General features: G+C 40.5%; 1 protein-coding gene across 1 annotated transcript; it reads left to right on the forward strand.

The window, feature by feature from the left end:
* Nucleotides 1–7,159: 7,159 nt before the first annotated feature.
* S100Z (S100 calcium binding protein Z) lies at nt 7,160–9,379 on the forward strand. The gene is made up of 2 exons (XM_061188953.1): nt 7,160–7,351; nt 9,203–9,379. Exons 1-2 carry the CDS (start codon nt 7,160–7,162, stop codon nt 9,377–9,379), a joined length of 369 nt encoding a protein of 122 aa, XP_061044936.1.
* The last annotated feature ends 13,850 nt before the right edge of the window (nt 9,380–23,229 follow it).

Below are 23,229 nucleotides of genomic sequence, written 5' to 3' on the forward strand. Positions count from 1 at the left end.
GATGGTCAGCAATAGGAGAAGGAGGGCAAGCTGCAATTTCACTCACGCCTGATGTTGATGGCACAGGTTCTGGTTCCTTGCTGGATTCAATTCTATCTACCCTCTTGAAAAAAACGATCCAGTGATGTCTGGGTAGTAGCTCTTTTTTTCTCATCATAGATGACATGATAGCACTGGATTGCATTCTGAATGGCTGCTGCAGTCTTCATATACATTCTACATTCGGGTTCTGTGCCTCAGAAACTAACATTGCCTCCTCCAGTAAAGAAAATCCCTTGCCATTTCTTACATCGTGAATCTCTTCAGTTCTTCAGTTACTTCTTCCTCTTGTCACTCTACTCTCTCAATTATTTTCACTTTTGTTTCCATCATTATCACTTGGTGCTTCTTAGCAGTACCAGCTACATCACTGTTGCTTTTACGCTTGCTCCAGACATCTGGGGCTTGAAATAAAGATACTGTACTACTGTACTCTATACAGTACTATACAGTAAAGTACACAAAAGCACAACCACTTGTAGAGGATGCATGCACGTGCCTATGTACGCCAGACACGTGAACTAACTTACGTGATTGGACATGCGAACGCATGTTCACATCTTTGAAAGTTCGCAACTTGAAGGTTTGTATGTAGGGGACTTACTGTATTTTGCAAATAAAGCCCTTGTCGGTCACATCATTTGCAAACATTTTCTCCCAGTCTGTAGGTTGTCTTCTCGTTTTGTTTATGGCTTCCTTTGCTGTGCAATAGCTTATAGGTTTGATTAGGTCCCATTTGTTTGTTTTTGCTCTTATTCCTATTGCCTTGGGAGACTGACCTAGGAAAACACTGGTATGATTTATGTCAGAGAATATTTTGCCTATGATCTCTTCTAGGAGTTTTATGGTGTCATGTCTTATATTTTAAGCCATTTTGAGTTTATTTTGTGTATGAAGTGAGGGTGTGTTCTAACTTCATTGATTTACATGCAGCTGTCCAGCTTTCCCAACACCACTTGCTGAGACTGTTTTTCTCCATTGTATATTCTTGCCTCTTTTGTCAAAGATTAATTGACCATAGGTGTGTGGGTTTATTTCTGGGCTCTCTGTTCTGTTCCATTGATCCACATGTCTGTTTTTGTGCCAATACCACGCTGTTTTTTTAAAAAAATTAATTAATTAATTAATTAATTTATGGCTGTGTTGGGTCTTCGTTTCTGTGCGAGGGCTTTCTCTAGTTGCGGCAAGTGGGGGCCGCTCTTCATTGCGGTGTGCGGGCCTCTCACTATCGCGGCCTCTCTTGTTGCGGAGCACAGGCTCCAGACGCGCAGGCTCAGTAATTGTGGCTCACGGGCCTAGTTGCTCCGCGGCATGTGGGATCTTTCCAGACCAGGGCTCGAACCTGTGTCCCCTGCATTGGCAGGCAGATTCTCAACCACTGCGCCACCAGGGAAGCCCTACCATGCTGTTTTGATTCCTGTAGCTTTGTAGTATTGTCTGAAGTCTGGGAGGGTTATGCTTCCTGCTTTGTTCTTTTCCTCAGGATTGCTTTGGCAATTCTAGGTCTTTTATGGTTCCATATAAATTTTAGGATTATTTGTTCTAGTTCTGTGAAAAATGCCATGGTAACTTGATAGGGATTGCATTGAATCTGTAGGTTGCTTTGGGTAGTATGGCCATTTTAACAATAATCTTCCAACCCAGGAGCATGGGATATCTTTCCATTTCTTTGAATCATCTTCAGTTTCCTATATTAATGTTTATAATTCTCAGCATGTGTCTTTCACCTCCTTGTTCATGTTTATTCCTAAGTGTTTTATTTAATTATTTTTTGATGTGATTTTTAAAGGGATTGTTTTTTTACTTTCCCTTTCTGATATTTCATTGTTAGTGTAAAGAAATGCAACCAATTTCTGTATATACTCTTATATCCTGCTACCCTGCTTAATTCATTTATCAGTTCTAGTAGTTTTTGTGTGGAGTCTTTAGGGTTTTCTATATACAGTATCATGTCACCTGTATATAATGACTATTTTACCTCTTCCCTTCCAATTCAGATACACTTTATTTCTTTTTCTTGTCTGATTGTTGTGGCTAGGACTTCCAATACTATGCTGAATAGAAGTGGCGAGAGTGGGCAGCCTTGTCTTGTTCCAGGTTTTAGGGGGAGGGCTTTCAGCTTTTCACCATTGAGTATTATGTTGGCTGTGGGTTTGTCATAAATAGTTTTTATTATGTTGAGGTATGGCCCCTTTATACCCACTTTGGTAACAGATTTTATCATGAATGGATGTTGAATTTTATCAAATGCTTTTCCTGCATCTATTGAGAAAGAATTTTTAAATCATCCATAATTCTATTAAATAACTATTAAAACTCTTTTCATTTTCCTTCTTTCTATATGTACACAAATTTTCCATTGTAGCATACATATGATTTTTATTTTACTATTTTCACTTGTTTTGCTAAAAAAATTTTTTTGCATCCCTGTAGTCTTTTTTTCTTTTGCATTTCTGTAGTCTTTATAATTCTACTTTTAAATGGCTGCATGGTTTAATTTTTTTGTCAGACAAACATGGATTTGAATCTCAGTTTGCTATAATCTAGTTATGTGATTCTGGGAAAGTTTTTTCTTTCTTTTTTTGAAGTGCTTTATTGAGTTATAATTGACATACAATAAACTGCATGTATTTGAAAGGCAAACTTTAAGTTCTGACATGCATATACCTGTAAAACCATCACCACAATCAAGATAATGAACATATTCATCACGCCCAAAAGATTCTTCCTGCCCTTTTGTAATCTCTCCCTCTTACCCCATATAATTATTTTAGACTCACCCATGTCATTGTTATGAAAGTGACAGAACATTTGAACCAGGTTACTTAAAAAGACAAAACTGGAAACGTTGGAAGGAGACAGGTTAGCCTCCTGTATGACTCTGGCCTGGCCTCGGAGGCAGACCCTCCTAGGAATCTGTTGCAGGCTCAAGCACCTTTAGGGTGTCAGTCGTATCTCAGGTAATATTGATGGCTTATTTTTCACATATTTCCTTTTTTTCAGGCTCCATGGCCAAACCCCCACTTTCCAGCAGCTCTGCTCTTTTTGCTTCCCACTTGTGGATTTTCAATAGCTTTTTTTTCTCGACAATAGTCCTTACTTTTAAACTCTCCCATATCTGATATTTCCATTTCTCTCATTCTTTGCGTGCTATCTTGGATGTGAAGTTATAGCTTTTAGTCCTAAGGGTTATGACACACACCAGAAATTGAAACGTAAAACTGTAATTAATGACTCATAGAGCAAGTAAGGTGCTGCTGGAGGACCCCTCTGGGCTATGAACAGGTATGTCTCCCCTGCCCGCCCTGGGATTTCCTGTCACCTGTAAATTTGTGTCACTGGCCTGACAGGGTCCTGTTGAGACTTTTGACATTATCTTTGTTTCTGAAAGTCTCCTGGAGGGCAGAGGCTGGGGCTGGCTTACATCACAGACAAGTTCCTGAAGAAGGGCCATGCTCGATTTACAGTATCAAGCACACTCTGGGAATTAGAGGGCTTCCAGATGCAGTCCTGCAGCCTGACACCAAGGGGCAGCATATACCAAAGGAAACAGCTAGCTCTGCTAAAGCCAAGCAGAAACCACCTTGCTTTTAAACCCCATGAGCAAAGCACACAGAGGCCATATTCTCAACTCTCGAATCAGATTACAGCATTACAGTTTTAAACCTCTATTAAGAGTTTTGCCTGCCAATTGAATTTTCCAAGAAGTTAATTTGTTGTTGAACATGATTTAAATATAATACTGCTGAGACCCACATACTCTGTAAGACTTACCCATTTTAGTGCATTTATAACTTCAGCAGCTTAACCTGAAAATAGTTCCAAATTCACACTCTTTCTATTCTTTTAAATGACTGTTGTCTGTCTCCTTTTCTTTCATGAAGCAAATTTTGTATGTGGAATAAAGGCAATCAAATAATTCTTTGGACAGTTAAACCAGACAAGGCTCAACTCTTTGGAGAGCTTAGTTTCCCTCTCTGAGGCATTTGTTCATTAATCCATCCATCAGCAAAGATTTCTGAGCATTTCCATCATATGCTTGACCCTGTGCTAAATGCTGTAGAGTGCAAGGATGAACCAGATATCAATTCTGCCATCAGGGGACCCATTCAAAGTCTAGAGAGTGGGGAGTATGTGGGCAGACAAAAACAAAAAAACAAAAAACTGATTACAGGAATGTGTGATAAGTGCAATGATAAAAAAGAAAAAGAGATGCTCTGGGGGACAAGTGAGAACAGAGGTGGGCACGTATCAGGGTGAAGGTTGGGGAGTGGGGAAGCTTGCAGGAAAACTTCCAAGAGGAGATATTTGAACTGAGCCTTAAGGAATAGACAGAATTAGCATTCCAGGCAGTGGGCCCAGAATAGCCAAGGCAGGGAAGAACGAGAGAGCACAACATTTTGGTCAGTTTGTAGGCAGGTCAGACCTTTGAATGCCCAGGTGTGTGGGTATTGATTTGTGTTTTGGATAAACTACTCTGACAGCAGAATGGAGCTCAGAATGGAGGAGAATAGTGAGTAGAGAGAGCAGTAAGGAAGCCACCACAGTAATAGAGACCCAAAATTACCAAGTCCTGAAGGTGATGAAGAATGGAGAGAAATGGATACGTTCAACTGATATTTTAAAATAGTGCCAGATGCCGGGTGATGGGAGCAGCTGGGTGACAGAGCTGGTCAATACAGCAGGAGGAGCAGGTGTGGGTGTGGAGAGGGCATGGGTTTTGCTTTGGTCCTAACCAAGTTTGAGAAGCTTGTGGGACACTCTGGTAGGAATGGGGTCCAGCAGGTGGTTGGTTAGTGGTTTCTGGAGCTTAGTAGAGAACTCTGGGCCCAAAGATATGGTCTGGGGAGTGATTGAAATTATAGGAGTAGCTGAAATCGCCAACGTTTAGGAGTTGAAGAAAGTGCATTCAGAGATGGGGAGACTCAGGAAAGTGTGGTCACAAAGCTATAGGGGTATTCTTGGAGGGAAGACCCAACATAAAAAAGATGTCAGCATTCCCTGCATTCTCTATACTTAACACAACCCCAATACAGATAGCAGTGAGATTTGCTAGGGCAAGGTTCTTCTCCTGTATTTACACAGGACCTGGCATAACATCAGTGCCTGACAAATATTTCGTGACTATACGTAGGGACATGCATCCAGTGGAATAATATGCAACTTCAGTGAAGAATGGGGTAGATCTACATGCTGATATAGTAAGATTCATATGAAGTTAAAAAAACTAGGTGCACACATGTTGATGCTGTTATGGATATATATATTTAAGGATATATATATATATGTAATGTTATATATAATTATATAAATGATAAACATATCTTTTTTTTCTGTAAGGATAATAATAGCTGATACATACAAAGCACTCAGTGTGTTCCTGGCACATATTTTAACTCATTTAATCTTTTCTGTTGGGTAGCTACTACTGTGATCCCGTTGATACAGATTGGGAAACGAAGACACAGAGTGGAAGTGACTAGCCCAGGACCACACAGGGGCAGAGGTGAGAGCTAGAGCTGGAGCCAGGCCGTCCGTACTTTCTACCACCGTGACCCTGCTTCTCACACAGGAAAATGTTAACCCAGAAGGACGAGGGTGGGGAATGGTGGAGAGAGAATTTTACTTTTATCTCATACTCTTGAGTATTTAAAATACTATTTTACTATGCACATTATACTCCTTTAATCATAAAAAAAACTAATTTAAAAATAGTTTTGAGAATTGGGCTTTAGGTATAAGCTGAGAACATCCCTGGGGACCTCTCCGGAGGGTCCAGTAGGCTGCCTCGTGGTAAGATGGAGGAGGCGGGCTGGTCGAGGACACATCACAACAGGCTTGTGGAAAGGAAATACAAAGGAGATACTGGTTTGCTTTCCATATAATTAAAGTTAGCCCTGAGAGCACAGCCAGCATTTAAAGCACAGTGGCCAGTTTCTGGCTTTGGTTTTTCCAGTGACTTATTCTTTGTTAAGTTTCTCTCACTTAGAAATCCCCCGCTGTGGATTCCTACATGCATGGCTTCTAGGGCTTCATTCCATGGATTTCAATTTTTTTAGTTTTTGACTAGGCAATACAGTCCTGTAACTGAAGAAGTTAAAATCAGTTTAAAAGGGGTAAATGAGAAATCTTACTCCCAACCGCTCTGTTTCCACCTTGGCCCTTATAGCTACTACTTTTTTTTTTTTTTTACTTTCTTTGGTAATCTTTCACTGATTCCTTAGACAAATTCAAGTATATATACACATATATATTCTTAGCTTTATTTCTTTCCTACACCCCCAGAGTCGCTGCTTTGTTCCTTTTTAAATTGGCACGTGGAGGGCTTCCTCTTTTTTTTTTTTTTTTTTAACAGCTGCACAACTTACTGTCCACTGGGTTAGTTTAACGAGTCTGCTCTGAGCATATTCCCTTGACCTTGCTGTTGGCTTTGCTGAGGAGTCTCCTAGTTTGAACCAGTGTTTCTTCTCTGCTCCTCTATTTTTAGAGTTCTTCCCAGTCATCAGCTTCCTAGCAACTGACTGCATTTGTACCCACACTCTCCGTAATGAGGGGTACCTGAAGGCTCCTCTTTCCCTCTTTGCCGTCTCCTCCAGGGCACACAGTGGGGGCCAGCCCTTCCCTGATGGCCCATGGGGCAGCAGCTCACACCTCTTCCTTCTTGTGATTAAAAACAGACTCAGAGTTACTTCCACTTGAATCTCTTGTCACTGCCAAGTTTCATCTTCTTGGGAACAAATGTGCTGGGGTGAAACCCCCGGGTATATATGCTTATAGTTTAATTGTAAACACTTGTTGACAGAGCCCTGCACTGGCTGAACAGGTATGTATTTCCTTCCTCTTTTTGTTTATTTTTAATCTGTGTTTATCATGACTCTGTATTTGTTGTCTGATTACTAACTTCCAAACACTTTGAACCGGCTCCATCGTTGGGGAGTGGGGATTAGGGAGGAGAAAAACTCACCCGCAAAGATCTCTGCCCTAGATGGGCAGAATGCTTGGTTCATTGCCGATGATCATGGTTTAACAACCGTCACCTGGGGCGTGGGCTGACCCAGGGACGGCAATATTCCGTTTTAATGAAGGCGTTGATGTTTCCCCACCCACTTATCCTTCACAAATGTTCTTTCCCTGGCTTTGGTGGCCTGCCCTCGTCCATTCTGCTGCCAACACGCCCACCCAGCTGGAGGTTGCCATGGACACCATGATTAGAATCTTCCACCGCTACTCCTGCAAGGAAGGGGACAGGTTCAAGATCAACAAGGGGGAACTGAAAATACTCCTGCAGCGAGATCTCACAGAATCCCTCTCGGTGAGTCTGGCTTTTCTCCCCATGCAGTCGAGGGTGGATGCGGTGCACATTCAGGGATAGCCTCCATGTACACCAACTCCTGTGTCCTGCCACACACTGTATAACTCCTATCGAGATTCTAAATACAGGGAAGCAAACACTAGAGACCTTTGTTTTCTGTGTCTGTAGGCATGTGCGCTTTTCTGTAGTGCCTAGGGTTAGGGTTTCCAGTGTTGGAAATTATGTTTGAGGCTTTTATCAATTATTCAATGTCGTAGTACAGCAAAGGTATAGCTAGTTATACTAGGAGTTATAACTAGTGACACAAGTTATACCCGGAGCTCTGTCCTGCTGTCTATAAATGAATAAATATTATGTTTGGGGCCAGAAATGAACCCTGGGGTACTTTATGATGTGATGGCAAATTTTCTAGTGAATAACAAATACCAGGTGAGTTCGTCAGCCAAGAACAAGCTGATTGGGATTGACCAAAAGGGTGTGTCTGGCCAGTGACCAGTTGGGTAGCAAATAGATTTACATCTCAAAACAGCCAGGAGTTCAATAAAACCACACGTGAAACCTTACAATGGAGTGTTTGGAGCCTGCTCTGAAGAAAATGCGCACTCTTGTGTTTTTGGAGTTGCCTTGAATTGATTTTAGCACGCGTAATAGCCTGGCATGATGTTATTCTGTCCAAACCCTGTGTTAAGATGATAGTAATTATAATTATGACACTCTTTTATCCCCACCCTCTATGGGAAAAGCTTAAAGTAAAAATTTTTAACATACAATGCCTTTTTAGCAATTTTAAGAGTCCCTGAGAACATTTTTCATTTTCAAATTCAGTTTGGCTACTGTATTACATAACATTTAGCATAAAAGACTCGGTAGGCCACACTTGGCACATTGATTTATTCAAGTGAAATTTATAATTGTTTTTGATTGAGTTGATTTTGATCAATTCAATTTAAATTTCCAACCATTTAATGGTTGGCAGCTAATGAGAGGACAATGGGGAGTTCTTGGAGGAAGTGAATTACACTTTTGGAAACATTTCTCATCAGCCTCTTATCATAGGAAAGGTAGGTGCTTCACCACCCCACCCTTTCTGAACCCTGATCTCCTCAATGGGCTCCTTGCTTTCCTTTCCACCTATAAAATGGAGTCATCCTTATAAGATCTACCTTTTATTGGGTGCCTCTGTTTTGTTTTGCGACACACAAAACAGGCTGCCAGCTAAAATATTATATGACCCATGCAATATTTGGGACATACTTATACTAAAAAAGTATTCATTGCTCATCTGAAATCCACAGTTAACTGGGCATCCTGAATTTTTATTTGCTAAATCTAACAATGTGGTGCTAAGCACTTATAAAAGCGTGTTGAAGTAGCCCCCAAATGTGTGGGAGATATTTTTTTCCTCATTTGATAAATAAGGACATTTTAAAATGTTAAGTGATCTGCTCCAAGTCCCATTGTTGGTAAGTGGCAGAGTCACTCACTATCCCTCTTTGGCTTCAAAGCTTCCTTCTTTTCATGTCCCCCTGATTTCCTCCCCAGGTCCTGGCCCTCAGCCTGTCCAGTAAATGCATTTTCATCAGCAGCGGCTCACTTTGATGTGCTGCTGTTTGCTCCTCTTGGTGTTTAGGTCTGAGGATTATATGACCGGGGTGGGGGGCGGGGGCAGAAGCCCAGACTCATTTAGAATGTGTGCCTGGTTCAAACCTCCCTGCAAATAGGCTCTTGGAAATTGCTTTAGATGCTAAAAATGGAAATGCAAACTTTAATGTAGGTAAAAGGAAAATACGATTTCAGTTGTCATTGTGAATCTCAGAGCCTGGGAGTTAGAAATTTTCTTTTTCCTTTTAGTGTCAAAAGGATCCCGAGTTGGTTGATAAGATAATGCAGGACCTGGATGCCAATAAGGACAACGAAGTGGATTTTAATGAATTTGTGGTCACGGTGGCAGCTCTGACAGTTGCTTGTAATGATTACTTTGTAGAACAATTGAAGAAGAAAGGAAAGACAAGTAGTAAGCTAATCTAAAGGCAGAAATATATCCACAGTTATTTACCAACTGTTCATCTATACCCTCCAGATCCATAGTCATAGTAATGCCATTTATAGCTATAATATACATATAATTAGTTGCTAGTATTAGTAAATGATGCATACCTTAATATAGTGACTTTAAATAAATATTCCAAATCTTATATGCCCTTCTTGAAATTTTCCTATATATATATTTTTAATTGAAGAATAGTTGGTTTACAATGTTGTGTTAGCTTGAGGTGTACATCAAAGTGATTCAGTATCTATTCTTTTTCAGATTTTTTCCCATTGTAATTTATTAAATGATATTGAATACATTGGGTTGGCCAAAAAGTTTGTTCAGGTTTTTCCGTATCATCCTACAGAAAAACCTGAATGAACTTTTTGGCCAACCCAATAGTTCCCTGTGCTATACAGTAGGTCCTTGTTGTTTATTTTGTATATAGTAGTGTGTATCTATTCATCTCAAGTAAAGATGTTATATACTTTTTTTTGTCTGTCAAAGAGAGAGCATCACAAAAATTTAGCTCTTTCCAATGAGACTAGAACTCAGCAAATTTCTCAGACAGACATTCATCATCCTTAAATTGTACTTTGAAATTATCCTATTAAAGAAATAAAGTGGCTCGTGCACCCTCTTGTGATTCTGCTTCAAGCAGCAGCAGCTGTGAGGGTCTGTAAGTAGAAAGGCTGACACGTGGAAGGAAGTGCTGGCTTTTGCAGTGAGTTAGCTCAGGGAAGGGGTAAGTCCAGGACTAGGTGCTCAAGCCAAGAGAGTGAGACCAGCAACCCTTGGGGGCTGGTGTAGAAATACCTCCTTGGCCCTGCGGTCAGGTGATTCTGAGGCAAGTGTCTTAACGCCGTTTCCCGGGGCTTCCCCTGGGCTGAGCTTCTGTGGCCCCCGGGGGAGGAGGGCTTGGTCTCGCACCTGCTCTGGGCTGCCTTCCCTTCCTGGTCTCGCTGTGAAGCCCCACCCATGTGTCCTGCATCTCTCAAACTACTTGTGTCAGGGTCTGCTTGGAGGAAACCCAAACTGTGACAGATCCTTTGCAGCGGTCCCCAACCTTTTTGGCACCAGGGACCGGTTTCGTGGAAGATAGGTTTTCCACGGACAGACGGGATGCGGGTGGGGGCGGGTGGGGGGATGGTTCAGGCGGAAATCAGGCGAGCGATGGGGGGCAGCAGATGAAGCTTCCCTCGCTTGCCCGCTGCCCACCTCCTGCTGTGCGGACCAGTTCCTAGCAGGCCACGAACTGGTACCCGTCCGCGGCCCGGGGGTTGGGGACCCCTGCTTTGGAGAATTTAAGAAAGGGAATGGTGTGATTATAATTTTAAGTGCTTATCCCAGCCACCGTGTGAAGAAAGGGCTAGAGAGAGGGCAAGTGTGGAAGCGGGTGACCTGCTAGGAGGCCGAATGCTGTGGTCTGAGGGAGAGACGATGGTATCTCCGGCCGGGGTCTGAGCAATGGAGATGAAGAGAAGCAGTTGAATTTTCTGTCTTTTGGAGGTGGGAGTGATAGGACTTGCTGAGGGATTGGTAACGAAGTGTAGGAAAAGAGGGCAGTCCAGGACGATAGGACGGGTACTGCTATTGCCTATCTGAGTCCATTCTACTTTTCTTTTTTTTTTTTTTTAATAAATTTATTTATTTTATTTTGTTTTTTTATTTTTGGTTGTGTTGGGTCTTCGTTGCTGCACGCGGGCTTTCTCTAGTTGCGGCGAGCGGGGGCTACTCTTTGTTGCGGTGCGTGGGCTTCTCATTGCGGTGGCTTCTCTTGTTGTGGAGCACAGGCTCTAGGTGTACGAGCTTCAGTAGTTGCGGCACACAGGCTCAGTAGTTGTGGCTCGTGGGCTCTAGAGCACAGGCTCAGTAGTTGTGGCGCACGGGCTTAGTTGCTCCGCGGCATGTGGGATCTTCCCGGACTAGGGCTCAAACCCGTGTCCCCTGCATTGGCAGGCGGATTCTTAACCCCTGGGCCACCAGGGAAGTCCCTATTCTACTTTTCTTCCATATATCAGAGCCCTGATTTGTGCAGGGTAACAATGTGCTTAGCTAAAAAGGCATATTTCCCAGCTTCTCTTGTATCTGAGGTAGAGCTTGTAACACAGTTCTGGGCAATGAGAGATAAACAGAAATCTACTAGGAATTTCTGGGAGTGTTTTGCTCTTTCCATATGGGCTCTGTGCCTTCCACCTTGTTAATTCCTTCCTTTTCTTTCCATTGGCATGTGAATATGAGGCTGGAGGTGGGGCTGCCGTCTTGCAACCATGAGGACGGTGAAGAAAAAAGATGGAAGGAGCCGGGACATTGTTGGCTTAGGGGGACCAGTGCACAGCTCTGGTCTGCCTGCCTCTGGTCCTCTTATTATATGAAAATAAACAAACAAAAAAACCCTGCTCTCTGGTTAAGCTGGATTCTGTTAACACGCAGCTGAATGCAATCCCTAACGTTTAGATTTTTGGTCAAGCAAATGATGCAATTTACTAAATGGGAAAGACTGGGGTACGAGGGGCTTTATGTGGGGACATTGAGGGGAATAGCTCTGTTTGAAATCTCTATTGAACATCCAAGTGGAGATATCATATGTGCAGTTGGATATATGATCTAGTCCAGAGCTCAGGGTAAACGGGACTGGAGATACAGATTTGGGAGTCATTAGCATCTAGATGGTATTAAGCCACAGGACTAGAGGAGCTCGCTTAGGATGAGAATGTGGCTAGAGAAGAAGAAAGGTCCAACAGTTAGCTTTCAGGAGGAAGAGGAGCCAGCAAATGATACACCAAAGGCATAGTCAGGGAGTAGAAGGAAAACCAGGTAAGTGCAGTATTTCAGAAGCCTAGGGGAGAAAGTCTCTGGAGAAGGAAAGAGGGTGAAATCCACTGAGAGGAGGAGTAAGTTGAGAACAGAGACCTGACCTTTAGATTTGCCAAGGTAGAGATCATCAGTAACATCAATGACCCTGACCAAAGTGATTCTGCTTACAGAGGTGCCTATCTCCCTATCTGGCTGATAGTAGGTGCTCAATAAATATTTAATAAACAAATAAAAGAATCTGCCAATTGTTGACTTTCTAGTGCTAAGACCTGTCATTTTGTTCTTTAAATAGGACTTTTTTTGTTTGTTTCCCTTAAGCCCATTCTGAGCAGACAGGACAGAGAGAATTTAGAGGTCAGAACATTCTAGAGAAGTGTATACCCTTGGTATTTATTTACTCCTATCTGTCAAAATGTTGGAAGAAAAAATGAGAAGAAAAAATTGAACACTTGTTTCAGAGATGTTTAGGCTCTTTTCTTACAAGCAGGCATATTACTTATGCAAGAGAAGGTCTGACTATTTCTCAGGGCCTTTAAACTTTTCATTTAATTTGGTCCAAAGTTTACATATTCAAAAATGGGCCACTAAATCATGAGAAGTAAATCCAAAAATTTCCTCATGTTCTATTTAAGGAAGGACATTCTCAACAGAGAGAAATAAATGGAAAAGCAATGTTCATTTCATGGTGTTTCTAAAAATTGATGAAAAGTTAGGAAAAGCAATTTATGTGTCAAATTAGATTTCAAATGAGTAAGAATTACATGATGTACCAAAAGCTCTTTTCTAGTAAAGGAGAGGCTTTCTTTTGTGCGTGTGTGTTAGGTACTTATAATAAGTTTGTAGGAGGCAAAATTGATTATTTCTTCTGCCCAGAGGCATTGGCCTTGCATTTGCTGGAGCTTAAATCAGCTTTAAACAATATTCAAGGGTCATCTCTAAATTAGCACATTCTGATGTTTAACATTTTCTCAATGTGGTTATTGGAAGACAAGGCTTGTGGAAGACAATAGCCTACGTCTGCTTGGGGCCCTGCGCTTGAGATATGCCTGACAATACAAACAGCTAGAAAGCATTAAAGAAAAACAAAAAACTTAAGTTTTAGTTTTAAAAACAGATTTTGTTTTTCCTTAAGAATCATGGGGTTAAGGAAGGCTTTCCAGGGGCAAAGAAATGGGGCAAGGATATTAAAGAGAGAACTTGGGCAAAGTCACACAGGTATGAAAGAACAGGACATGTTGGGGGGAATGCTGTTGTTTGGGGCACCCTAGGGTATGGGGTGTGGGAGAGCAGGAAATGGGGCTGGAGAGGTAGACAGGGCTCAGAATCAGAAAGGGCCTTGGGTGTTAATGTGAGAAATTTGAAATTTATCCTGAATGTTATGAGAAACCATTGTAGGATTTTATGTATTTTTTTTTCTTATTACTTAGAGCAGTTTTTATGTTTCTAAATGTCCCCCTAAAATATTTGAATCTCTAAAGCAGTGGTTATGAACTCTAACTTCACATTACACTCACCCAAGGTATTGCATAAAAATATAGATGAATATAAGCTCCACCCCCACTAAGATTCTGATTCAATTGGTCTGGGAACAGGACCCAGGAATCAGCATTTTAAAAAGAGCACCAGGTGATTCTAAATGCAAACAGGGTTGAAAATCACTCCTTTTTATGGTGACTTGCTTAATCAAGTAATCAGATCAACTTCTGGCTGAGAAGTGTGTAGGATAGTGGCTGCTCCAACTTTAATGTGTGTGAACCATCTGGTGATCCGATTCTGCATCAGTAGGTCTGGGCTGGGGCCTGAGGTTCTGCATTTCTAAGAAACTCCCAGATGTTGACAGTGCTGATAGAAATGCTCTAGGCTCTAGGATGAAGAGGAAAGGGTCGGAACAAAAGTATGGAGGTGCTGTTTTGGAAGCAGGCACCTGTAGAATAGTTCTTGCTGGGGAATACTCCTTGTGGAAGAATATAAGACAACACAAGGCATTAGGCACAGAGAGGGCTGGGGGAGAGGGGGAAGCAACCAGGAAGGAACATTCCCTAAGGCCCCAGGGGAGGGGGAGGAACAGTCTGCCACCGGACTGCCTTGTGTTGTTACTGAACACAAGTTCATGTGCCTGAAGCACAGTGAGGCCAAACAGAAACGTCAGAATTTGGAGCAGAGAAAAGTTTATTGCAGGGCCAAACAAGGAGAATGGGTGGCTGGTGCTCTAGAAAACCCCGACCTCTTCCATGGTTTGGAGGACAAGCTTTTATAAGCAAAATTTGGAGTGAGGGCTGCAGGGTGTGTGACTTTCTTCGGATTGGTTGATGGTGAGGTAACAGGGTGGTGCTCCAGGAATCTTGTGCTCAGCCTGAAGTCACCATCCTCTACCTGGGTGGGGGTCTTAGTTCTGCAGAAGAACTCAAAGATATTGTTACGTATATTCCTTGAGGAGGAACCAGGATCCTGCACTGTAGTTTCTTGATTTTTGCTACTTTGTTTTTGCATTCCTTCACTTCCCTGATTAGCCACTGTTTGAATCTGCTCTCCTACACCTCATACTCTAGGGTGCCCCAAACCACTGGCATTCTCCCCAACAGGTCCTGTTGCTTCATAACTTCTTATTCTGCAAATAAGAAATGGGGCAGGGGGGTGGACACAGAAAGGCTTTTGTATCCAGGAGGGCCCCACAGGGTCCTGCTCAGATTCAAGGTCAAAGGTCTTGGACAAGTTATTTAACTTCTTTAAGCCTCATTTTTCTGGCATGTCTCAACTCTAGTGGCTCACCTATATCAGAATCGACAAGGAACACATTGATCATTGGGCTCCCTAGGCCCCACCCCTGTCCAAATGAACCAGAAAGGAAGAAAGGGGTAGGTGAGCATTTGCATTGATAGCAAGCTCTCTCGATGGATATTATGTACCCTCAACTTGCAGAACTAGAACTCTGGTGGTTAAAATAAGATAGCAAGTGCCTGGAACATAATAAGTGGTCAATAAGTGGTAACCATGCGGGTGAAGACAGTGGTAATGGTGACACATGAGCGCTTCTGGTCCAGCCTCGTTCTGCAGCTCATGGGTTTTATCCAACCTTCTCTCTCAAGTCAGTGCCTCCGGCTGCCTGCCACCAGAAGAGGCTACTGTTCCCCTTGAGTTCTCCCACTTTCTCAGAGTTTCTTTTCAAGAAACGGAACACTATGCAGTCATTACACACATGTTTTCAAAGACCATTGACTATAATGGAAAGTGCCTAGTATATAATATTAACTTTAAATAACAGTGTGTCTGATATGGTCCCAATTTGGTTTCAGAAAAGTGCTATAGCGTGAGTTTTTAAGATACTGCTTTGTTTCTACTTGCAATTTTTATTTTTCTTTATCCCAATCAAGAGGAGAAAGGCTTCCTTACAAAGGGAAGGCCTGTGATGGCCTGGAAATCAAAAGTTGCCTGAAAACCACTTCCTTTTCTAATTTTTGTTTTCCAGAGCTTGAGCCATTAAGGTAATTATGTGAGAGGTCTCCAAGGAAAATGTCAGGAGAAGGGGAATTATCCCAGAGGAAAGGATTTCCCCTGAGCTCTGGAGGAAAGAAGGCGGTTTCTGGTCCCCAGAGTAGTGCAGGCCTCAGCAATTGGATGGCCTCTCCCCAGAATCCTCTTCTAGGATTCCCATCTCCTCATCTTCTTTGATATAGATCACCCACTGGAGGAGCATGATCACCTAAGGGTGCACTCGGGGTTTCTACCATCACCTTTTGCAAGTTTTACATAGGTTTCTCCAACTTTCCTTTGGAATGTAGTGTCTATTAACTTGAGGCTTCAGCCAATATTCTAACATCCGGGTATATGTACCTAGAAAAGAGCCTGGAAGGAAACCTACCAAAATGTTCACCATGGATGGTGGCGTTATAGGCGATTTTGATGTTTTCTTTATACTTTTTTCTAATTTCTGATGTTTTAGCAATGAACAATAATCAGAAGAAAGTGATGTTATTTATTTTTATGAGAGGATTCCCACTATTCTAGCTTTACACGCTTTATTCCTCCCTTACGCGCCTCTTACCAACTAGAATGTCTTTTTGTCTGAGACCACTTCCTCAGCCCCGCTTTCCTTTTACAATGTCCTCTTTTGTATTGTCTTACTTGTCTTTCTAACCCTAGCACCTAGCATAGCACCAACATATCAGAGAGTTAAGCACATGATCTTTGACATGAACCTATCTTGAGAGTGCCAAGGATTTTCTTTGTTCACATCATCACCATTATAAAGATTTTCCACTGGACAGTTATAGCACTGACCAAATAACAGAGCCCCCTTGTTGACAGAGAGCAAATTATCATGTGCTGGACCCTGGAGTTCCACGGGGATAAGCAAGAAACAATCTTTTTTTTTTTTTTTAATTTATTTATTTATTTATTTATTTTTATTTTTGGCTTTGTTGGGTCTTCGTTTCTGTGTGAGGGCTTTCTCTAGTTGCGGCAAGCGGGGACCACTCTTCATCGCGGTGCGCGGGCCTCTCACTATTGTGGCCTCTCTTGTTGCGGAGCACAGGCTCCAGACGCTCAGGCTCAGTAGTTGTGGCTCATGGGCCTAGTTGCTCTGCGGCATGTGGGATCTTCCCAGACCAGGGCTCGAACCCGTGTCCCCTGCATTAGCAGGCAGATTCTCAACCACTGCGCCACCAGGGAAGCCTGAAACAATCTTTTTAAAGGGGTTATTGACAAGCATCCCTGCTAGCAATTCCCAAGTGACAGATATTTGGTCATCAAATATCACCTAGTATGAGCAAAGAACAGTTGAAAGTTAAGGCCCAAGAACATTTTAAAACCCCTGAAATCTACCTAAGCAGTTTCAATTTTAGAGGTGCTCTTTCCATACAACATTAACGTATACTTACACAAGTGTACTGGTATTGGCCACAGATGCATCTGACATTTCATTCATTAAGTTGTATTGAAGATTTTTTTTTTTTTCCCAGGGGAAGATAAATCAAAAACACACAAGAAACATCCCTGGATTTTTCCTTAAAAAAGAAAAAAAAGGCTGTTTTTTTCTCATACCGCCACCCCAACCACCACTACTCCCTCCCAGCTCCTGGATGCCACTGATCAGTTTTTTTGTTTCTATAGTATTGCATTTTCCAGCAGGTCATATAAATGGAATCATGTAGTATATAGCCTTTGAGTCTGGCTTTTTTCACTTAGTGTAATACGTTTGAGATTCATCCTTGATTTTGTGTTTCCAATAGTTTATTCCTTTTTATTGCTGAGCAGTATTTCATTGTATGAATCTACCATGATTTGTTTATTCATTCACCAACTGAAGGATATTTGGATTGTTTCCAATTTTGAGTGACTGAATAAATCTGCTATAAATATTGGTGAACAGGTTTTTCTATGGACATAAATTTTCATTTTGCTTGTACCTAAGCATGGGATTCCTGGGTAGTATGGTATTACGAGATTTAAATTTTTAACCTTTCTAATAGGTGTGAAGTGGTATCTCCTGTGGTTTTAATTTGCATTTCCTTAATAACTAATGATGTTGAACATTTTTTATATGTATATTTGCCATCTATATGTCTTCTCTGGTAAAGTATCTGTTCAAGTCTTTGGCCCATTAAAAAAGTTGTGTTGTTTATGTTTTTATTTATTTATTTATTTATTTTAAAGATTTATTTATTATTTATTTTATTTATTTTTGGCTGTGTTGGGTCTTAGTTGCAGCACACGGGATCTTTGTTGAGGCGTGCGGGATCTTTTGTTGTGGCATGAGTGTTTTCTCTTCTCTAGTTGTGGCACACAGGCTCCAGGGCGCGTGGGCTCTGTAGTTGTGGCACGCGGGTTCCAGAGCACGTGGGCCCTGTAGTTTGCAGCACGCAGGCTCTAGTTTAGGCGCACGAGCTCTGTAGTTGTGGTACACGGGCTTAGTTGCCCCACAACATGTGGGATCTTAGTTCCCTGACCAGGGATCGAACCCACGTCCCCTGCATTGCAAGGCAGATTCTTTGCCACTGGACCACCTGGGAAGTCCCCTATGTTTCTGAGTTTTAAAAGTTCTTTTTTAATTTTAATTTAAAAAATTAAGGTATAATTTACATATGACATTATGTTAGTTTTAAGTGTATAGCATAATGATTTGGTATTTGTACGTATTGCAAAATGATCACCACAATAAGTCTAGTTAACATATATTACCATACATAGTTACACAAATTTTTTTTCTTGTGATGAGAACCTTTAAGGTTTATTGTCTTAGCAATTTTCAAATATACAATACAATACAATATTATTAACTATAGTCACTATGGCTTATTTATTTTATAACTGGAAATTTTTACCTTTTGACCACCTTCACCCATTTTTATACTTCCTAAATATAAGACCTTTGTCAAATATGTGTTATGCAAATATTTTCTCCCTTTTCATTCTCTTGACATTGTCTTTCACAGAGCAGAAGTTTTTAATTTTGAATAAGTCAGATTTATCAGTTTTTTTTTAATTTTTATTTTTGGCTGCATTAGGTCTTCATTGCTGCACGAGGGCTTTCTCTAGTTGTGGCGAGCAGGGGCTACTCTTTGTTGTGGTGCATGGGCTTCTCATTGCGGTGGCTTCTCTTGTTGTGGAGCACAGGCTGTAGGTGCACAGGCTTCAGTAGTTGTGGCTCGTGGGTTCTAGAGCTCAGGCTCAATGGTTGTGGCGCACGGGCTTAGTTGCTCCGCGGCGTGTGGGATCTTCCCGGACCAGGGCTCGAACCCGTGTCCCCTGCATTGGCAGGCGGATTCTTAACCACTGCACCACCAGGGAAGCCCTATCATTGTTTTTTAATGGATCATGCTTTTGATATTGTATCAAAGAAGAGTTTGCATAAGCCAGTGGTTTTCAAATGGGAGACAACCACCTCTCCTGAATATTTGGCAATGTCTGAAGACGTTTTTGATTGTTATGACTGGGGGTGGGGGTGCTACTGGTGTCTAGTGGAACCAAGGATGCTGCTAAACATCCTACAATGCATAGAACAGCCCCTCACACAAGAATTATCCAATCCAAACTGTAAATAGTGCTAAGGCTGAGAAACCCTGGCTTAACTCAAGGTCAAAAAGATTTTGTTCTTTTACTTCTTTTTTATTTTTAAGAAATTTTTGTAATGTTAGATTTTACATTTAGGTTTATGACTCATTTTGTGTTAAGTTTTGTACATGGTGGAAGATATGGATTGAAGTTCTTTTTTATTTTTTGACATGGATGTTCAATTATTTCAGTAATATTTGTTGAAAAGACAATCCTTTTCCCATTGAACTGCCTTTGATTACATATGCATGGGTCTATTTCTGGACTTTCTTCTGTTGCTCTATTGTTTATCTTTTCCCTAATACCATATGGTCTTGATAACTTGCTTTATAGTAAGTCTTGAAATGAGATGGTCTGAGTCTTATAATTTTATACTTCTTTTTCAAAATGTTTTGCTATTCTATTTTATCTTATTCTTTTTGATAGCAGCTTTTAGAGGTGCACTGAATACATATTTGAGTTGTCAAATGGCCAACCATTAAATTCAATATTTGGCCAAAGATGAGACTAAAGTTAAATATTACCACCATAGAAAGAGAACTTCCAGTATAAAAGAAAAAATTCAAGCTTTTATTTTAAAATGTAATTTTTATTATCACAACTTTATTATTAAAAGTTTTGATAGTCATATTTTACAAATTAGATATTATATTGTAGGGATAATAATTTCTGCACAGTTAGATTTGCTCTTTCAGTGAATAAACTACTGAGAGCAATCACTGAAAAAGCTATAAAAAAAGATATACTCAAAAAACTGTAGGTTAATCAAGATGGGAATCTAAAAAATATTCAAGTAACTCACAAAAAATATAGGAAGAAAAAAACAGAGAAATTAAAAACACAGTGAACAAACAGAAAACAAAAAATAAAACGATAAACTTAAGCCCTAATATCAATAATTACATTAAATGTAAATGGTCTAAATATGACAACAAAAACATAGAGATTAGCAGAATGGATTAAAAACATAGCCCAACTATACTGTCTACAAGAAACTCATTTCAAATGTAATGTTATAGATAGATTGAAGTAAAAGGACAGAAATGTTATAACAAACAAACATAAATAAAAGAAAGCAAGATTGGCTATGTTAATATCAGATAAAGTAGACTTCAGAGCGAACAAAATTACCAGAGACGGAGAGAGAAATTACATAATGATAAAAAAGTCAATCTATCATGAAGATGTAGCAATCCTAAATATACACATACTAACAAGAATTACAAAATCTATGAAGTAAACACTCATAGAACTAAAAGGAGAAATAGACAAATTCACAGTTATAGTCGAAGACTTCAACACACCTCTCTCAATAATCGATAGGAGAAGTAGACAGAAAATTAGCAAAGATATAAAAGAAATCAACACTACCATCAACCAACTGGATCTAATTGACATTTATAGAACACTCTGCTCATAAAGAGTAGACAATACATTCTTTTCAAGTGCCAATGGAACATATATGAAGGCAGACCATATCCTGGGCCATTAAAAAAAAATTAAACACATTGAAATCCTGAGAAGGGTTCCCTGAGCACAATGGAAACAAACTAGAAATCCATTGCATAAAGATAACATAAAACTCTCCAAACGCTGGGAAACGAATCAACATACTTCTAAATAATCTATGGGTCAAAGAGGAGGTCTTCAGGAAAATTAAAAATATACACTGAACTGAATGAAAATGAAAGTACAATGTATCAAATTTATAGGACACAAATAAAAAGTCCTGAAAGAGAAATTTATAGCACTAAACCCTTACATTAGAAAAGAGAAGCATCAAATCAATTTCTCACAATTTGTATAAATCTGTAATTATCTCAAAATAAAAAGTTTAATTATATATAAAATACACATATAAATATATATTTACAGACATACCTTCTTTATTGCACTTTATTGTGCTTCACAGATATTGTGTTTTTGACAAATTGAAGGTTTGTGGCAACAGCATGGAGCAAGTCTATCAGCAGGACCATTTTTCCAACAGCATTTGCTCATTTCATGTCCCTTTGTCACATTTTGGTAATTCTCGCAATATTTCAAACTCTCTCATTATTATTATATTTGTTATGGTGCTCTGTGATCAGTGATCTTTGATGTTACTATTGTAATTACTTTGAGGCACCACAAACTACGCCTATATAAAATGGTGAACTTAATAAATGTTGTGTGTGTGCTGATTGCTCCACCAACTGGCCATTCCCCTGTCTCTCTCCCTCTCCTTGAGCCTCCTTGTTCCCTGAGACACAACAATATTGAAATTAGACCAATTAATAACCCTACAATGGCCTTAAGTGTTCAAGTAAAAGGAAGAGTCATACATCTCTCACTCTAAATCAAAAGCTAGAAACGCTAAGGTTAGTGAGAAAGGTTTGTTGAAAGCTGAGATATGCCAAAAGTTAGGCCTCCTGCACCAAACAGTTAGCCAAGTTGTGAATGCAAAGGATAAATTATTGATGGAAGTTAAAAATGCTACTCCAGTGAACACACAGATGATAAGAAAGTGAAACATCCTTATTGCTGATATGGAGAAAGTTTTAGTGGTCTGGATAGAAGATCAAACCAGCCTTAAGGAAACAATATTTCCTTAAGCCAAAGCCTAATTCAGAGCAAGGCCCTAACTCTCTTTGATTCTATGAAGGCTGAGAGAGGTGAGGAAGCTGCAGAAGAAAAGTTTGAAGCTAGCAGAGGTTGGTTCATGAGGTTTAAGAAAATAAGCTGTCTCTATAACACAGCTCAAGGTGAAGCAGCAAGTGTTGTAGAAGCTGCAGCATGTTATCCAAAAGACCTAGCTAACATCATTAATGAAGGTAGCTATGCTACACAACAGATTTTCAATGTAGACAAAATAGCCTTCTACTGAAGAAGATGCCATTAGGACTTTCATAGCTAGAGAGAAGTCAATGCCTGGCTTTAAAGCTTCAAAGGATAGGCTGACTCTCTTGTTTGGGGCTAAGATAGCTTGTGATGTTAAATTGAAGCCAATGCTCATTTACTATTTTGAAAATCCTAGGGCCCTTAAGAGTTAGGCTAAATCTATTCTGCCTGTTCTCTAGAAATGGAACTAAGCCTGAATGACTGCACATCTGCTTACAACATGGTTTACTGATATTTTAAGCCCATTGTTGAGATCTGCTGCTCAGAAAAAAAGATTACTTTCAAAATATTGCTGTTAATTGACAATGCACCTGGTCACCCAACAGCTCTGATGAAGATGTACAATGAGATTCATGTTGTTTTCATGCCTGCTAACACAACATCCATTCTGCAGCCTCTGGATCAAAGAGTAATTTTGGCCTTTAAGTCTTATTATTTAAGAAATACATGTCATAAGGCTATAGCTGCCATAGACAGTGATTCCTCTGATGGATCTGGATAAAGTCCATTGAAAACCTTCTGGAAAGGATTCACTATTCTAGATGCCACTATGTCCATTCATGATTCATGGGAAGAGGTCAAATTATCAACATTAACAGGAGTTGGAGGAAGTTGATTCAAACCCTCATGGATGCCTTTGAGAGGTTCAAGACTTCAGTAGAGGAAGTCACTGCAGGTATTGTGGAAATAGCAAGAGAATTAGAATTAGATGTGGAGCCTGAAGATATAACTGAGTTGCTGCACTCTCATGAGAAAATTTTAAGGGATGAGGAGCTGCTTATGGATGAGCAAAGAAAGTGGTTTCTTGAGATGGAATCTACTCCTGGTGAAGATGCTGTGAAGATTGTTGAAATGACAACAAAGGTTTTAGAATAAAACATAAACTTAGTTGATAAAGCAGCTTCAGGGTTTGAGAGGACTGACTCCAGTTTTGAAAGAAGTTCTGCTGCGGGTAAAATGCTATCAAACAGCATCGCATGCTACAGAGAAATCGTTAGTGAAAGTAGGAGTCCATCAAGCTATGTGGCAAACTTCATGGCTGTCTTATTTAGGAAATGGCCGGGCTTCCCTGGTGGTGCAGTGGTTAAGAATCCACCTG

Source organism: Eubalaena glacialis, chromosome 4 (genome assembly GCF_028564815.1).
Source record: "Eubalaena glacialis isolate mEubGla1 chromosome 4, mEubGla1.1.hap2.+ XY, whole genome shotgun sequence".
In the NCBI taxonomy this organism is placed as follows: domain Eukaryota; kingdom Metazoa; phylum Chordata; class Mammalia; order Artiodactyla; family Balaenidae; genus Eubalaena; species Eubalaena glacialis.